This window comes from Eleutherodactylus coqui, chromosome 4 (genome assembly GCF_035609145.1).
Source record: "Eleutherodactylus coqui strain aEleCoq1 chromosome 4, aEleCoq1.hap1, whole genome shotgun sequence".
Classification (NCBI taxonomy): domain Eukaryota; kingdom Metazoa; phylum Chordata; class Amphibia; order Anura; family Eleutherodactylidae; genus Eleutherodactylus; species Eleutherodactylus coqui.
The window spans coordinates 289,686,984-289,701,674 of NC_089840.1; the positions used below are offsets into that span (position 1 = coordinate 289,686,984).

At 47.5% G+C, this 14,691-nt stretch overlaps 1 protein-coding gene across 4 annotated transcripts in view; it reads left to right on the top strand.

Moving 5' to 3' along the window:
* The first annotated feature begins 9,616 nt into the window (after window positions 1-9,616).
* SHTN1 (shootin 1) overlaps window positions 9,617-14,691 on the top strand; it is a 69,409-nt gene continuing 64,334 nt past the window's right edge. For all 4 annotated transcript variants that reach the window (XM_066601379.1, XM_066601381.1, XM_066601380.1 and 1 more), the window contains exon 1: window positions 9,617-9,736. In XM_066601379.1, coding sequence (XP_066457476.1) covers window positions 9,670-9,736 — 67 coding nt within the window. In that variant the 5' untranslated portion in view covers window positions 9,617-9,669. The remainder of the gene's footprint in view (window positions 9,737-14,691) is intronic.

The following is a 14,691-nucleotide window of genomic DNA, read 5'->3' on the forward strand; positions in this document are numbered from 1 at the left end:
GTCCAGTGAGGTCCTAGAAGTCCAGTGAGGTCTTGCGAGTCTAATGAGGTCTTGAAAAAGCAGTGAGGTCTTGGTGGGATTGTGCAAAGTCCTGGTAGTTCAATCAGGTCTTGGGAGTGTGTGCAAGTGCATTGAGGTTACGGGAGTGTGGTAAGGTCACAGGAGAGCAGCAAGGTCCTGGAAATGCGGTGGGGTCCTGGAAGTCCAGCTATATCCTAGGAGTGTGTCAAGGTCCTGTTAGTCCAGTGAGATCTTGAGAGAGCAGTGAGGTCCTGGATGAGCATTGAGTTCCTGGTAGGTCATTGAGGTCCTGGAAGTGTAGTGAGGTCCAGCAAAGTTTTAGAAATGCATTGAGGATCTGGAAATGTGTTGACATCCTAGACGTCTGGTGAGATTCGGGGAGTGCAGCAAGGTCATTGAAGTGCAACCAAGTTCTAGGAATGTATTGAGGTTCTGAGGCTGCAGAGAGGTCCTAGTAGCCCAGTGAGGTCTTGAGAGTGTGGCAAGGTCCTGATAGCCCAGCGAGGTCCTGGAAGTGCAGTGAGGTCCTGAGACTGCATAATTTCCTTATAGGTCAGTGAGGTCATAGACTGGTAGAGTTGGAAGGGACCTCCAGGTTCATCGGGTCCAACCCCTGCTCAGTGCGGGATTCACTAAATCATCCCAGACAGATATTTGTCCAGCCTCTGTATGAAGACTTCCATTGAAGTAGAACTCACCACCTCCTGTGGCAATCTGTTCCACTCATTGATCACCCTCACTGTCAGACGTCCTGGGAATGTAACAAGGTCCTGGGAGTACAGCAAAGTCCTAGAAATACAACAAGGTCATGAGAAAGCAGCAATATTCTAGGTATACATTGATGTCCTAGTAATTCAGTGAGGTATGGGAGTATATCAAGGCCCTGGGAGTCCAGCAAGGTCTTGAGCTTCCAGTGGGGTCCTAAGTGTGCATGTACTCTTCATTACAAGGATGTGAAGAACCTTTTGTCTACAGTTTTGGTTGGATGTAGTTAAATGCTGAATCTGACAATATTTGAAGAACTTGTCAATTTGTTTAACTTGAGTCTTAATAAAGGAGGTGTGCCGAGTCTGGATGTCCAGGCTTCCCTCCTGCTGTAAGTCTTGTACTTCCCGACTTTCATTACTCAGATGAGATAATGCCCCCCAACACTGTGTATATATCCCTGTTAGGACTATGCACAGATAGCCCCCCTCACTAGTCTCTGCACAAACCCTCCTGAGTCGGCCGCACAGACCCCCCTCTCGCACACATCAGTCTCTCTCCCTCATTTTAGCACCATACTTGTTTTCAAGGTCCAGACCTTCCACTAATTTCTCGTCCGGAGAGTATTATTGAGATGAGGGTGAAATGACCGTAATAATAATAATGATGATGATAATGTGCATAATGTCTCTGCTCACAAAGTCCCCGTCTAAGTAGCTTTTACACAGGGCCGGTAATTATTTTAATTCGCCACCTATAATACCGCCACCACCGACTCGCTCTAGAAACTTTATTTGGGCAAAAAACCTTCCGCAGAGATTGTGGGGAGAAGTTTTCTCTCTCTTGGATGATTCTAAATCTTAGGAGGACATTTGGCCAGATGTCCATCTTTCTACTAAAGGATGATTTGTGATCTGCGGAAATGCTGGTGCTTGTAGTTCTGTAGCAGCTCAAAGTCACAGAATCAGATTTTAGCTTCATTGCTGCATCATAGAAAGTCCTGCAACTATCTTATAAATATTTTCAAGACCTCTGCTTGCTGTTGATGAATTGCACATTTTTTTTCCTACTGCACAAAAATACAGCAAAAAAAAAAAATATTCTAGATATGAACAAGACCGGAATCCTCAATGACAGTGAAGGGAACGCTGTCCTCCATAGAATGCCCTATGGCTCTGTAAAAAATGGGATCAAGAGTCGAACCTCCAGCAATGTCAAACTGAAAGCCTATCCTAAGAATCAGCCATGAGTTTTAAAACAACCCGCTATATAATATCCTTCCATTATTTATAAAGCCATTAAAATGTAATATTCCTAGGACTGATGCCTTTATAACAGCAGTATGTGCCGAGTCATTCATAACTACTTTATGGAGATGCAGTCTATACACTGATGGTGCTGAAGTATAATCTAGTTGTGCTGCTGAACTAAGCTCTCTAATCACACAAGGGTGTAAGGGCTAATGCAGAGGCGTAACTTGAAGCTTCCGGGCCCCGATGCAAAACTTGTAACAGGGCCCCCAACTATAATGCTTTACTCATAGTACTGGGTTCCCTATATGGAGAAGAAAGGCCTTATGGGCCCCCTAAGGCTCCTGGGCCCGGATGCAACTGCATCCCCTGCATCCTCTATAGCACAGGTGTCAAACACAAGGCCCGCGGGCCGAACCCGGCCCGCCGCCTCATTTTCTGTGGCCCGCCCGCTGTGCAGTAAGTTCCCTCACCCTCCGTGCTGCTGTCAGTAGGCAATCTGCTCTCGGCTTGTTCTGTCTAGTGCAGACAGTAATAGAGGAGTGCCGATAGCAGACTGACAACGGCCGCAGAGGAGGGAAGGGGAGTGCAGAGAACATGATCTCTGCAGCAAGAAGAGCGACGCTGAGGAGGAGCAGCTGCAGGATGGGAGCCTTGTGTGTGTCTGTATATATGTGTGTGTGTGTGTCTGTATATGTGTGTGTGTATATGTGTGTATGTGTGTGTCTGTACGTATATGTACAGAATGGTGTGCGGGTGTATGTACAGAATGGTGTGCGTGTGTATGCGCAGAATGGTGTGCGTCTGTGCGGGTGTATGCGCAGAATGGTGTGCATGTGTATGCTTAGAATAGTGTGCGTCTGTGCGTGTGTATACGCAGAATGGTGTGCGTGTGTATGCGCAGAATGGTGTGCGTCTGTGCGGGTGTATGCGTAGAATGGTGTGCGGGTGTATGCGCAGAATGGTGTGCGTCTGTGCGGGTGTATGCGCAGAATGGCGTCCGTCTGTAAGCGCAGAATGGAGTGAGTGTATATGCGCAGAATGGTGTGCGTCTGTGCGGGTGTATGCGCAGAATGGCGTGCGTGTGTATGCGCAGAATAGCGTGCGTGTGTGGGCGCAGAATTGCGTGCGTGTGTATGCGCAGAATGGTGTGCGTCACTGGCCACTATAGAGGACCTTATTACCAATCGGGCCACTGTGGGGTTTACTTTTACTTTACTGTCTTACAATTAGAATCGGCCCTTTGAAGGCAACCATAAGGCTGATGTGGCCCTCGGGGAAAATGAGTTTGACACCCCTGCTTTATAGTTACGCCCCTGGTCTAATGCCCAAGGACGGATTTCTGCCGCCAAAGTCATGTGGTTCGGGTATTGAGGTAAGTTATCTGATAACACCAGCATGTAAACTGTCAGATTCTGGTGCTCAGCCTAATTCTCTAATCATATAAGGCTGTAAGCTATCAGGTTCTGATGCCACGTTCTCTGATAATACAGGGGTGTATCCCGTCCAGCTCTGATGGTGAGCTATGTTTACTGATCACTGAGGCCTCATTCACACGAGCATGAAATTCACGCCTGTTATAGTAATAATATATGTATGCTATTGTATATATATTTTTAATGTTTCTCACATCAGCCTATGCATATATATATATATATATATTTTTTTTTTTTGTATATCTTCCTTCTTAGTAAATAGCAGCAGCTAAATGGTTAACACTTGTTCAATATTAAACACTAGTATGTATTAGATTCCTGTCCTCTATCCCCTTTGCATGGTTCTCAGGTTCTGGTGCCTCTCTTATGGGCTTTTCTCACTAGAGAGGCCTAAATTCTGATAAGAGAAGCTGCTCATCCCCCCACCTTCACATTTTTAAGATAATGAACACGGTATAAGTTTCATTTCTTCTTGCTCCTTGGAGATCACGTGTTTTATTAGTAACACACACCTATGGGCGCGGTCACACGAGCGTAGGCGTATTTACGTTCGCACGTGCGCAGCGTTTAATCGGCGGAAAGAACGTTTTTCGGCGATCATGACGAGAGCTAGAAAGCGTATTATCGTTTGTTCCTACTTTGCAAACTATCTTTTCGGCCATCGAATATGCGTTGGCGCGTATTTCGGTCGCATATGTTCCGGGTTTTTTTTCGGGTTGCCGTTTTTACGCGCCGTAAAATCGCCCGTGCGAACGAATACATTGGAAACCAATGCCTCAGATGGTCATGTTTATACGATTGGGCGCAAAAACGCGCCGTTTATCCGCTTGTGTGAACGCACCCTAAAGGTGTTAACAATTATTAATCATTAGAAACTAGAGCCTATCCTAAGTTCTAATGACTTTATGGGTATGTATCTCTATTGCTACATTATTTGGAGTATATATGTACCATGATGCTATTAATAAATCACTGCTTTTGATACACGATCTATGTCAAGTGTCAGCTGTCTGCGTGCACGCCTTCTCAATTACCAATTTGGAACACACAGTGAAATCAGAGGGACCCAATGGGGTCCCGATAACATGCCAAACTTACTCGCGCAAAAAAGTAGCAGCTAAGTGCGTGAAAAATAGTTTGAATGGACGATTTCCCCTTTATCAAGCTAGGAGCTTAATAAGAAGTAAAATTGCCCATTCACACGATCTACAGCTGCGTGTTACTGAAAATGAGCACAGCAGCTCTGAGAGGGGAGAGAGAGAGATGAAGGAAAACCCTGGGGGAACCCACTTCTCTGCAGGGCTTCCCTTTATCTCAGCCAGGCTGGAGGGATGTCACCACTGAGGTGATATTGGGGTTTGCTTGCAGGGGAGAATAAGGAAATCCCCAGCAGTGTGAGATTTCCTTATACTTCCCTGCAGCTGAACCCCGATATCGCACTGCTGGGGATCTCCTTATTCTTCCCTGCAGGGGAACCCCAGCTGAGATGAAGGGAAGCCGTGTAGAGAAGGGGATTACCCTGGGGCTTTCCTTCATCTCTATCTCTCCCCGTTGCAGGGAGAGAGTGGTCTTCCTGCAGAAGAATTCCTTCTCTCCCTGCTATGGGACAGCTAAACAGCACATTTTAAATATCTCACTGTCAACTCCTGTTAGTCCTCTCATTCCCATGGGGACTAACAGGAGCTAACAGCGGGACATTTAAAATGTGCTTCTGTGTTTAGCAGTACGGAAGCACTCCCTCCCCCTTATCTCCCTTCATCTCTCATTCCGATTGTTTAAGGCCCATTTACAAACACAGATATCTTTCAAAAGATTTGCATAAAGTACTAATAGGCACTAATTGCTATTAGTACTTTATTAGCTTCATTTGCAGGCAAATGAGCTTATGGGAGCTGTTACAGAACTCAGCAGGAGGTCTGAGCTCTGTAATTATCTCCATTGTTCAGCCAAGCGCTCCCCGTGGAGAATTCAGCACCATGGACAGCAGACACAGAGTCTGCTTATCAGCTGTTCTGCTGCTGAGAACAGAGAACAGCTGTAACAACGGGCAGAACACAGCGTGTGGTCCTGCTTATCAGCTGTTCTGCTGAACTATGGTTTTCAAGCAGAGCTGGAAACCGTCGTTCGTCCGAACAGTGAAAGATGGGCACATTTAGACATCACAATTATTGCTCAAAAGATGGCTTTTGAGCAAATTTTGAGCGATAATCGTTGTGTCTAAATGGGCCTTTATATGCGTGGCTAATATGGCGTGCGTTTCACTCTCGTGTGAATGAAGCCTAAGGGTGTAAGCCATCAGTTTCTGGTGCTGAGTTACGTCCTCTGATCACACAAGCGTATAAGTTACCAGCTATGATCTATTCTGGTGCTGAGCTAAGTTCTTTGATAACACAAAGGTGTAAGTCATCAGGTTCTGGTGCTAAGGTATGTTTCCTAATAACACAAGGGTGTAAGATAGCAGGTTCTGGTACTGAACTATGTTCTCAGATAACACAAGGGTGTAAGCTGTCAGGTTGTAGTGCTGAGATATGTTCCCAGATCACATAAGAATGTAAGCCATCTGGTTATGATGTAAGTTGTCAAATAACATCAAAGTGTAAGCCATCTGGTTCTGAGGTAGGTTCTCTGGTATTAAAAAGGCAAAAGCCATCAAGTTCTGGTGCTGAGCTTAATTCTCTGAAAATACAAGGGTCTAAGCCATCAGATTCTAGTACTGAGGTAAGTTGTCTGAAAACATAACACCGTAAGCCATCAGGTTGTCATGCTAAGCTAAGCTCTCTAATAACACAAGGGTGAGAGCCATCAGGTTCTGGTGCTAAGCCAAGTTCTCTGATATCACAAGGGTGGAGCCAATAAGGTTATGAATGATGGGCCCCTGTACACTACAACTGTTTAATATCTTTATAAATGTTACAGTAGTTGAATGTTCTCCAGACTGGGCTATTACACAGTCCACGTAAGACATCTCATCACATCTGAGGAAACTGATTAGACTGGAAGACTAGGGCTACACAGTTTGGGCCATGAAAGAGGTCATGCAGTCATAGATCTTAGTGTGCCCTGCGATCTACAAATATAATATAACTCAATGCGGCTATGTGCTATCGTGTTGAATTTTGTTGCGCTCTGCAGCCCGCTGTAATTTGTGAGTCCTAATGCGACCACACTGAGTTCTATTAGATTGTGAGATCACAGGGCACACTACGATCTTTAGACATGCAACTGATGAGGTTCAGTGTGTACTGAGTGGACATCTAGTGGGGAGGCTCTAGAGAACATATTGATAACACTTACAATATCTGCTGCATTTTAGCTTCAGTGTTGTTGCTCAGCTCCTTCTGTAATTCCCACTAATTGGTTGGGAAGGTTCAATGAGGTGTTTGGATGGTTTGGGAGATATGGAGGTATCTAATTGGGGGATTACTGAAGAGTTTGGAGGACAATGAGGTGTCTAGTGTGTGGGTGGGGGCTCCCTGAGTTGTTTTGGGGGATATTGAGGTGTCTGGTAGGTGGATGGGAGGCCTTTGAGGAGTTTAAATGGTTTGGGAGACAGTGAGGTGTCTGGTAGGCAGCTGTGGGTTCACTGAGGTGTTTGGTCGTTTTGGGGGACAGTTAGGTGTCAGGTAGGTGATTGGGGGCTCACTGAGCTATTTAGTTGGCTTGGGGAAGACTGAGGTGTCTGGGAGATGGGAGGGGGGCTCATTGAGTTGTTTGGGGGATATTGAGGTGTCTTGTAGGTGGATGGGAGATAACTAAGGTGTTTGGTTATTTTTAGGGACACTGAGATGTCTGGTAGGTGGGTGGGAGCTCATGGAGTTGTTTGGGAAACACTGGCCTCTAGTAGGTGAGTGGGGGTCACTAAGGTGTTTGGGGGACAGTGAAGTGTCTGGTAGGCGATTGGGGGCTCTCTGAGGTATTTAGTTGGTTTGGGGGACACTGAGGTCTCAGGTGGGTGAGGGCTCACTGAGGTATTTGGTTGGTTTGGGGGACACTGAGGCGTCGGGTAGGTGGGCTCACTGAGTTGTTTGGTTGGTTTAGGAGATATTGAGGTGTCTTGTAGTTGAATGGAGGACAACTGAGGTGTTTGGTTGATTTGGGGGACACTGAGATATCTGGTAGGTGGGTGGGCGCTCACTGAGGTTTCTAGAGGACACTGGGGTTTCTAGTAGGTGACAGGAGGGTCACTGAGGTGTTTGGATGACACTGAGGTGTCTGGTAGGTGGGTGAGGGTTCACTGAGTTGTTTGATTGGTTTGGGGGATATTGAGATGTCTTGTAGGTGGTTGGGGATAACTGAGGTGTGGTTGGTTATGGTTACACTGAGATGTCTGGTAGATAGAAGGGGGTCTCACTGAGTTGTTTGGTTTATTTGGGTGACACTGAGATATCTGGTATTTGGGTTTATGGGTCATTGAGGTGTTTGGTTGGTTTGGGGGACACTGAGGTATCTGGTAGGTGGGCTTAACGAGTTGTTTTGGAGAATATTGATATGTCTTGTAGGTGGGTGGAGGATAACTGAGGTGTCTGGTTGCTTTGGAGACACTGAAATATTTTGTAGGTGGATGTATGGGTTACTGAGATGTTTGGTTGGTTGGGGGAACACAAATGTCTGGTCAGTGGGAGGGAGCTCACTGAGGTATTTGGGGGCACTGGGGTCTCTAGTAGGCGAGTGGAGGGTCACTGAGGAGTTTGGATGACACTAAGGTGTCTGGTAGATGGGTGGGGGCTCACAGAGGTGTTTGGTTGGTTTGGGAGACACAGAGGTGTCTGTGAGGTGGGTAGTTATTGCATTGTTTGGTTGGTTTGGTGGACAGTGAGGTGTTTGTTGGATGAGTGAGAGCTCACTGAGGTATTTGGTTGGTTTGGGGGACATTGAGGTTTCTGGTAGGTAGGAGGGAGGCTCACTGAGTTGTTGGTTGGTTTGGTGGATATTGAAGTGTCTTGTAAGTGGGTGTAGGATAACTGAGGTGTATGGTTGGTTTGGGGGATACTTAGATATCTGGTAGGTGGATGTATGGGTCACTGAGATGAGTTGCTTGGTTTCGGAGGGGAACTAAGTGGTTTGGATCGTGCGGGAGTCACTGAGGGGTTAAATTGTTCAGAGGCGGGGAATTTACTGAGAGGTGCAGATGGTAGAGGGATCAGGGAGGTGTTTATTTGGTTGGGGGTGGGGTTATTGAGATGTTTGCTTGGTTGAAGAGGAGTCACTTAGGCATTTGAATAATGGAAGAGTCCTTGAAGTGTTTGGTTGGTTTGGTGGATACTGAGGTGTCTGGTAAGTGGGTGGAGGCTCACTGAGTTGTATAGTTTGAGGGATATTGAGGTGTCTTGTTGGTTGGTGGGAGGTCATTGAGGAGTTTGGTTGGTTTTGGAGACATTGAGGTATTTGATTGTTTTTTTTTTGGGGGGGGGGGGGGAAGCAGTGAGGTGCCTGGTAGTTGAGTAGGGGCTCACTGAGGTATTTGTTTGGGGAACATCTATGGTGTCTGATAGGTGGGCTCACTGAGTTGCTTGAGGGATGTAGAGGTGTCTGTAGGTGGGAAGGGTCATTGAAGTGTTTGTTTGGTTTCTGGAGGGGTCAGTCAGTGATGGGCTTGGATAGTTGGAGGGTAACATGTTTTGTTTTGGGAGGCACTGAGTGGTTTGGATGGTGGTGGTGGGGTTCCTGAGGTGTTTGGTTGATTTGGGGGACATTGTCTGGTAGATGAGTCGGGGCTCACTGAGGTGTTTTTTTGTTGGATTGGGGAACACGAGGTGTCTAGTAGGTGGGTATGGAGTCATTGAGGTGTTTGGGTGACACTGAGGTGCCTCTATGTAGGTGAGGGGTTATTGAGTTGTTCAGGTGGGTGGGGTATTTGGTTGGCTTATGGCCTCACCTTCTGGACAATCGCACGGCCTCGGTGTACAACATTTACTTTCTCAAGCACATCTATAAGATTGAGCGGCTTCATTAGGATGTGTAGGCTCCCCCGTGCAGCATATAATGGGCCGGTATACGGACTGCAGCCCACTGCTGAGAACTATATGGATCTGTCTGGAGGATTATTAAGTAAATCTATTATCAGGCCATTTTCTGGGGGCTGAGGGGTAATAACGGGTCTGTCCGTCCCTCCGAGGGTCACTGGTGTCGGGGTGCTCAGGGTCTTGTAGGTGACATCCAGGGCGCCTCTATAGGTGACCGCCCTCTATAGGTAACAGGCCCCGCCCACAGCTCTCCCACTTCCGGGGCTGCCGGAGCCGCATCTCCCAGCTGTCACCATGATCCGCCCGGAGGAGGAGGCGGAGGACCGGGAGCTGAGGGTCCTCGCCGGCCTGAAGGAGCAGGGTGAGTGCCCGGTCCTCAGCGCCCGCTCACCTGCAACCCGGAGCCGCCGCCCCAGGCCTCCTCCCCCGTCCAGGGCGGCGCCGGTGCCAGCCGTACAGCGCCCGACCTCATGGCTCTTCTATCCCTGCACACTGTATATACTGCTGCCCTATATATACCCTCCACACCGTGTACACTGTGCCCCTATATATACCCTCCACACCGTGTACACTGTGCCCCTATATATGCCCTCCACACTGTGTGCACCGTGCCCCTATATATACCCTCCACACCGTGTACACTGTGCCCCTATATATACCCTCCACACCGTGTACACTGTGCCCCTATATATACCCTCCACACTGTGTGCACCGTGCCCCTATATATACCCTCCACACTGTGTGCACCGTGCCCCTATATATACCCTCCACACCGTGTACACTGTGCCCCTATATATACCCTCCACACCGTGTACACTGTGCCCCTATATATACCCTCCACACTGTGTGCACCGTGCCCCTATATATACCCTCCACACCGTGTACACTGTGCCCCTATATATACCCTCCACACCGTGTACACTGTGCCCCTATATATACCCTCCACACTGTGTGCACCGTGCCCCTATATATACCCTCCACACTGTGTGCACCGTGCCCCTATATATACCCTCCACACCGTGTACACTGTGCCCCTATATATACCCTCCACACCGTGTACACTGTGCCCCTATATATACCCTCCACACTGTGTGCACCGTGCCCCTATATATACCCTCCACACCGTGTACACTGTGCCCCTATATATACACCCTCCAAACAATATATACTGCAGCTCTATATATACACCCCTCACAATGTACACTGTGCCCCTATATATACCCTCCACACCGTGTGCACTGTGCCCCTATATATACACCCTCCAAACAATATATTGCAGCTCTATATATACCCCTCACAATGTACACTGCTGCCCTATATATACCCTCCACACTGTGTACACTGTGCCCCTATATATACCCTCCACACCGTGTACGCTGTGCCCCTATATATACCCTCCAATGTATGCAGCTGCCCTATATATACCCCTCACAATGCACACTGCTGCCCTATATACACCCTCCACACCGTGTACACTGTGCCCCTATATATATACCCTCCAAACAATATATATTGCAGCTCTATATATACCCCTCACAATGTACACTGCTGCCCTATATAATACACCCTCCACACCGTGTACACTGTGCCCCTATATATAGCCTCCATGCAGTATATACTGCTGCCCTATATATACCCCCCACAATGTACACTGTGCCAGTATATACGGCTGCCTGTATACATTTTCCATACAGTATATACTGCTGCCCTATATATACTCTCCACAATGTACACTGCACCCCCATATATACCCTCCACACAGTATATACTGCTGCCCTATGTATACCCTCCACACAGTATATACTGCTGCCCTATATATGCCCTCCACAATGTACACTGCACCCCGATATATACTGTACACAATATATGGCTGCCCTATATATACCCTACACCATGGACACTGTGCCCCCCTATATGCCCTCCACACAGTATATACGTCTGCCCTATATATACCCTCAACAATGTACACTGCACCCCTATATATACCCTCCATACAGTATATGCTGGTGCCCCATATATATTCCCCATAAAGTATATACTGCTGCCATATATATACCCCTCACAATGTACACTGCTGCGCTATATATACCCTCCACACCGTGTACACTGTGCCCTTATATATACCCTCCAATGTACACTGTGCCCTTATATATACCCTCCAATGTATGCTGCTGCTGCCCTATATATACCCCTCACAATGCACACTGCTGCCCTATATAAACCCTCCACACCGTGTACAGTGTCCCTATATATAGCCTCCATGCAGTATATACTGCTGCCCTATATATACTCTCCACAATGTACACGGCACCCCTATATCTACCCTTCATGCAGTATATACTGTTGCCCTATATACTGTCCACAATGTACACTGTACCCCTATATATAACCCCCACAATGTACACTGTGCCAGTATATATGGCTGCCTGTATAAATTTTCCATACAGTATATACTGCTGCCCTATATATACTCTCCACGATGTACACTGCACCCCTATATATACCCTCCATACAGTATATACTGCTGCCCTATGTATATCCTCCACACAGTATATACTGCTGCCCTATATATGCCCTCCACAATGTACACTGCACCCCTATATATACTGTACACAAATATGGCTGCCCTATATATACCCTACACCATGCACACTGTGCCCCCCTATATGCCCTCCACACAGTATATACGTCTGCCCTATATATACCCTCAACAATGTACACTGCACCCCTATATATACCCTTCATACAGTATATGCTGGTGCCCCATATATATTCCCCATAAAGTATATACTGCTGCCATATATATACCCCTCACAATGTACACTGTGCCCCTATATATACCCTCCACACCGTGTACACTGTGCCCCTATATATACCCTCCAATGTATGCTGCTGCTGCCCTATATATACCCCTCACAATGCACACTGCTGCCCTATATATACCCTCCACAATGTACACTGCACCCCTATATCTACCCTTCATGCAGTATATACTGTTGCCCTATATACTCTCCACAATGTACACTGCACCCCCATATATACCCTCCATACAGTATAGACTGCTGCCCTATGTATACCCTCCACACAGTATATACTGCTGCCCTATGTATGCCCTCCACAATGTACACTGCACCCCTATATATACTGTACACAATATATGGCTGCCCTATATATACCCTACACCATGGACACTGTGCCCCCCTATATGCCCTCCACACAGTATATACGCCTGCTCTATATATACCCTCAACAATGTACACTGCACCCCTATATATACCCTTCATACAGTATATGCTGGTGCCCCATATATATTCCCCATAAAGTATATACTGCTGCCATATATATACCTTCTACAATGTGCACTATGTCCCTATATATACCCTCCACACCGTATATACTGCTTCCCTATGTATACCCCCCACATTGCATATACTGCCCTATATATACCCTCCACAATATGTACGGCTGCCCTATATATACTCTCCACACCGCATATACTGCTGCCCTACATATTCCCTCCACACAGTATATACTGCTGCCCTATATATACCCTCCACAATGTACACTGTGCTCCTATATATACCCTCCACACAGTATATACTGCTGCTCTATATATACCCTCCACAATGTACACTGCTCCCCTATATATACACCCTCCACACAGTATATATTGTGGCCCTATATATACCCATAGATTGCTTCCATATATACACTCCACATAGTATATACTGCTGTCCAATATATATACTCTTTACATGGTACACTGCAGCCCTATATAACCCCTCCACACTATATACTGTTGCCCTATATATGTTTTCCACACAGTATGTACTGCTGACCTATGTATACCCTACTCACATATAATGCTGCTCTATATATACCCTCCATACATTAATTCCCCCCACAGTGTACGCCGCTGTCCTATATAATCCCCCAACGGTGTACGCCGCTGTCCTGTATAATCCCCCAACAGTGTATACCGCTCCCCACTATATTCCCCCATAGTGTACACCTCTAACCTGTATAATCCCCCACAGAGTACGCTGCTCCTCTATATAATCCCACACAGAGTATGCCGCTCACCTATATAACCCCCCACAGAATGCGCTGCTCACCTATATAACCCCCCACAGAATGCGCTGCTGCCCTATATACCCCCCCCACAGAATGCGCTGCTGCCCTATATAACCCCCACATAATGCGCTGCTCCCCTATATAACCCCCACATAATGCGCTGCTCCCCTATATAACCCCCACAGAATGCGCTGCTCCCCTATATAACCCCCACAGAATGCGCTGCTCCCCTATATAACCCCCACAGAATGCGCTGCTCCCCTATATATAACCTCCACAGAATGCGCTGCTCCCCTATATATAACCCCCACAGAATGCGCTGCTCCCCCTATAACCCCCCACAGAATGCGCTGCTCCCCTATATAACCCCCCACAGAATGCGCTGCTCCCCTATATAACCCCCCACAGAATGCGCTGCTCCCCTATATAACCCCCCACAGAATGCGCTGTTCCCGTATATAACCCCCACAGAATGCGCTGCTCCCCTATATAACCCCCACAGAATGCGCTGCTCCCCTATATATAACCTCCACAGAATGCGCTGCTCCCCTATATATAACCCCCACAGAATGCGCTGCTCCCCTATATAACCCCCCACAGAATGCGCTGTTCCCGTATATAACCCCCACAGAATGCGTTGCTCCCCTATATAACCCCCACAGAATGCGCTGCTCCCCTATATATAACCTCCACAGAATGCGCTGCTCCCCTATATATAACCCCCACAGAATGCGCTGCTCCCCCTATAACCCCCCACAGAATGCGCTGCTCCCCTATATAACCCCCCACAGAATGCGCTGCTCCCCTATATAACCCCCCACAGAATGCGCTGCTCCCCTATATAACCCCCCACAGAATGCGCTGCTCCCCTATATAACCCCCCACAGAATGCGCTGCTCCCGTATATAACCCCCACAGAATGCGCTGCTCCCCTATATAACCCCCACAGAATGCGCTGCTCCCCTATATAACCCCCACAGAATGCGCTGCTCCCCTATATAACCCCCCACAGAATGCGCTGCTCCCCTTTATAAACCCCCACAGAATGCGCTGCTCCCCTTTATAAACCCCCACAGAATGCGCTGCTCCCCTTTATAAACCCCCACAGAATGCGCTGCTCCCCTATATAACCCCCCGCAGAATGCGCTGCTCCCCTATATACTTCTCCCGCAGAATGCACTGCTCCCCTATATACTCCCCCCGCATAATGTGCTGCTCCCCTATATACTCCCCCCGCAGAAT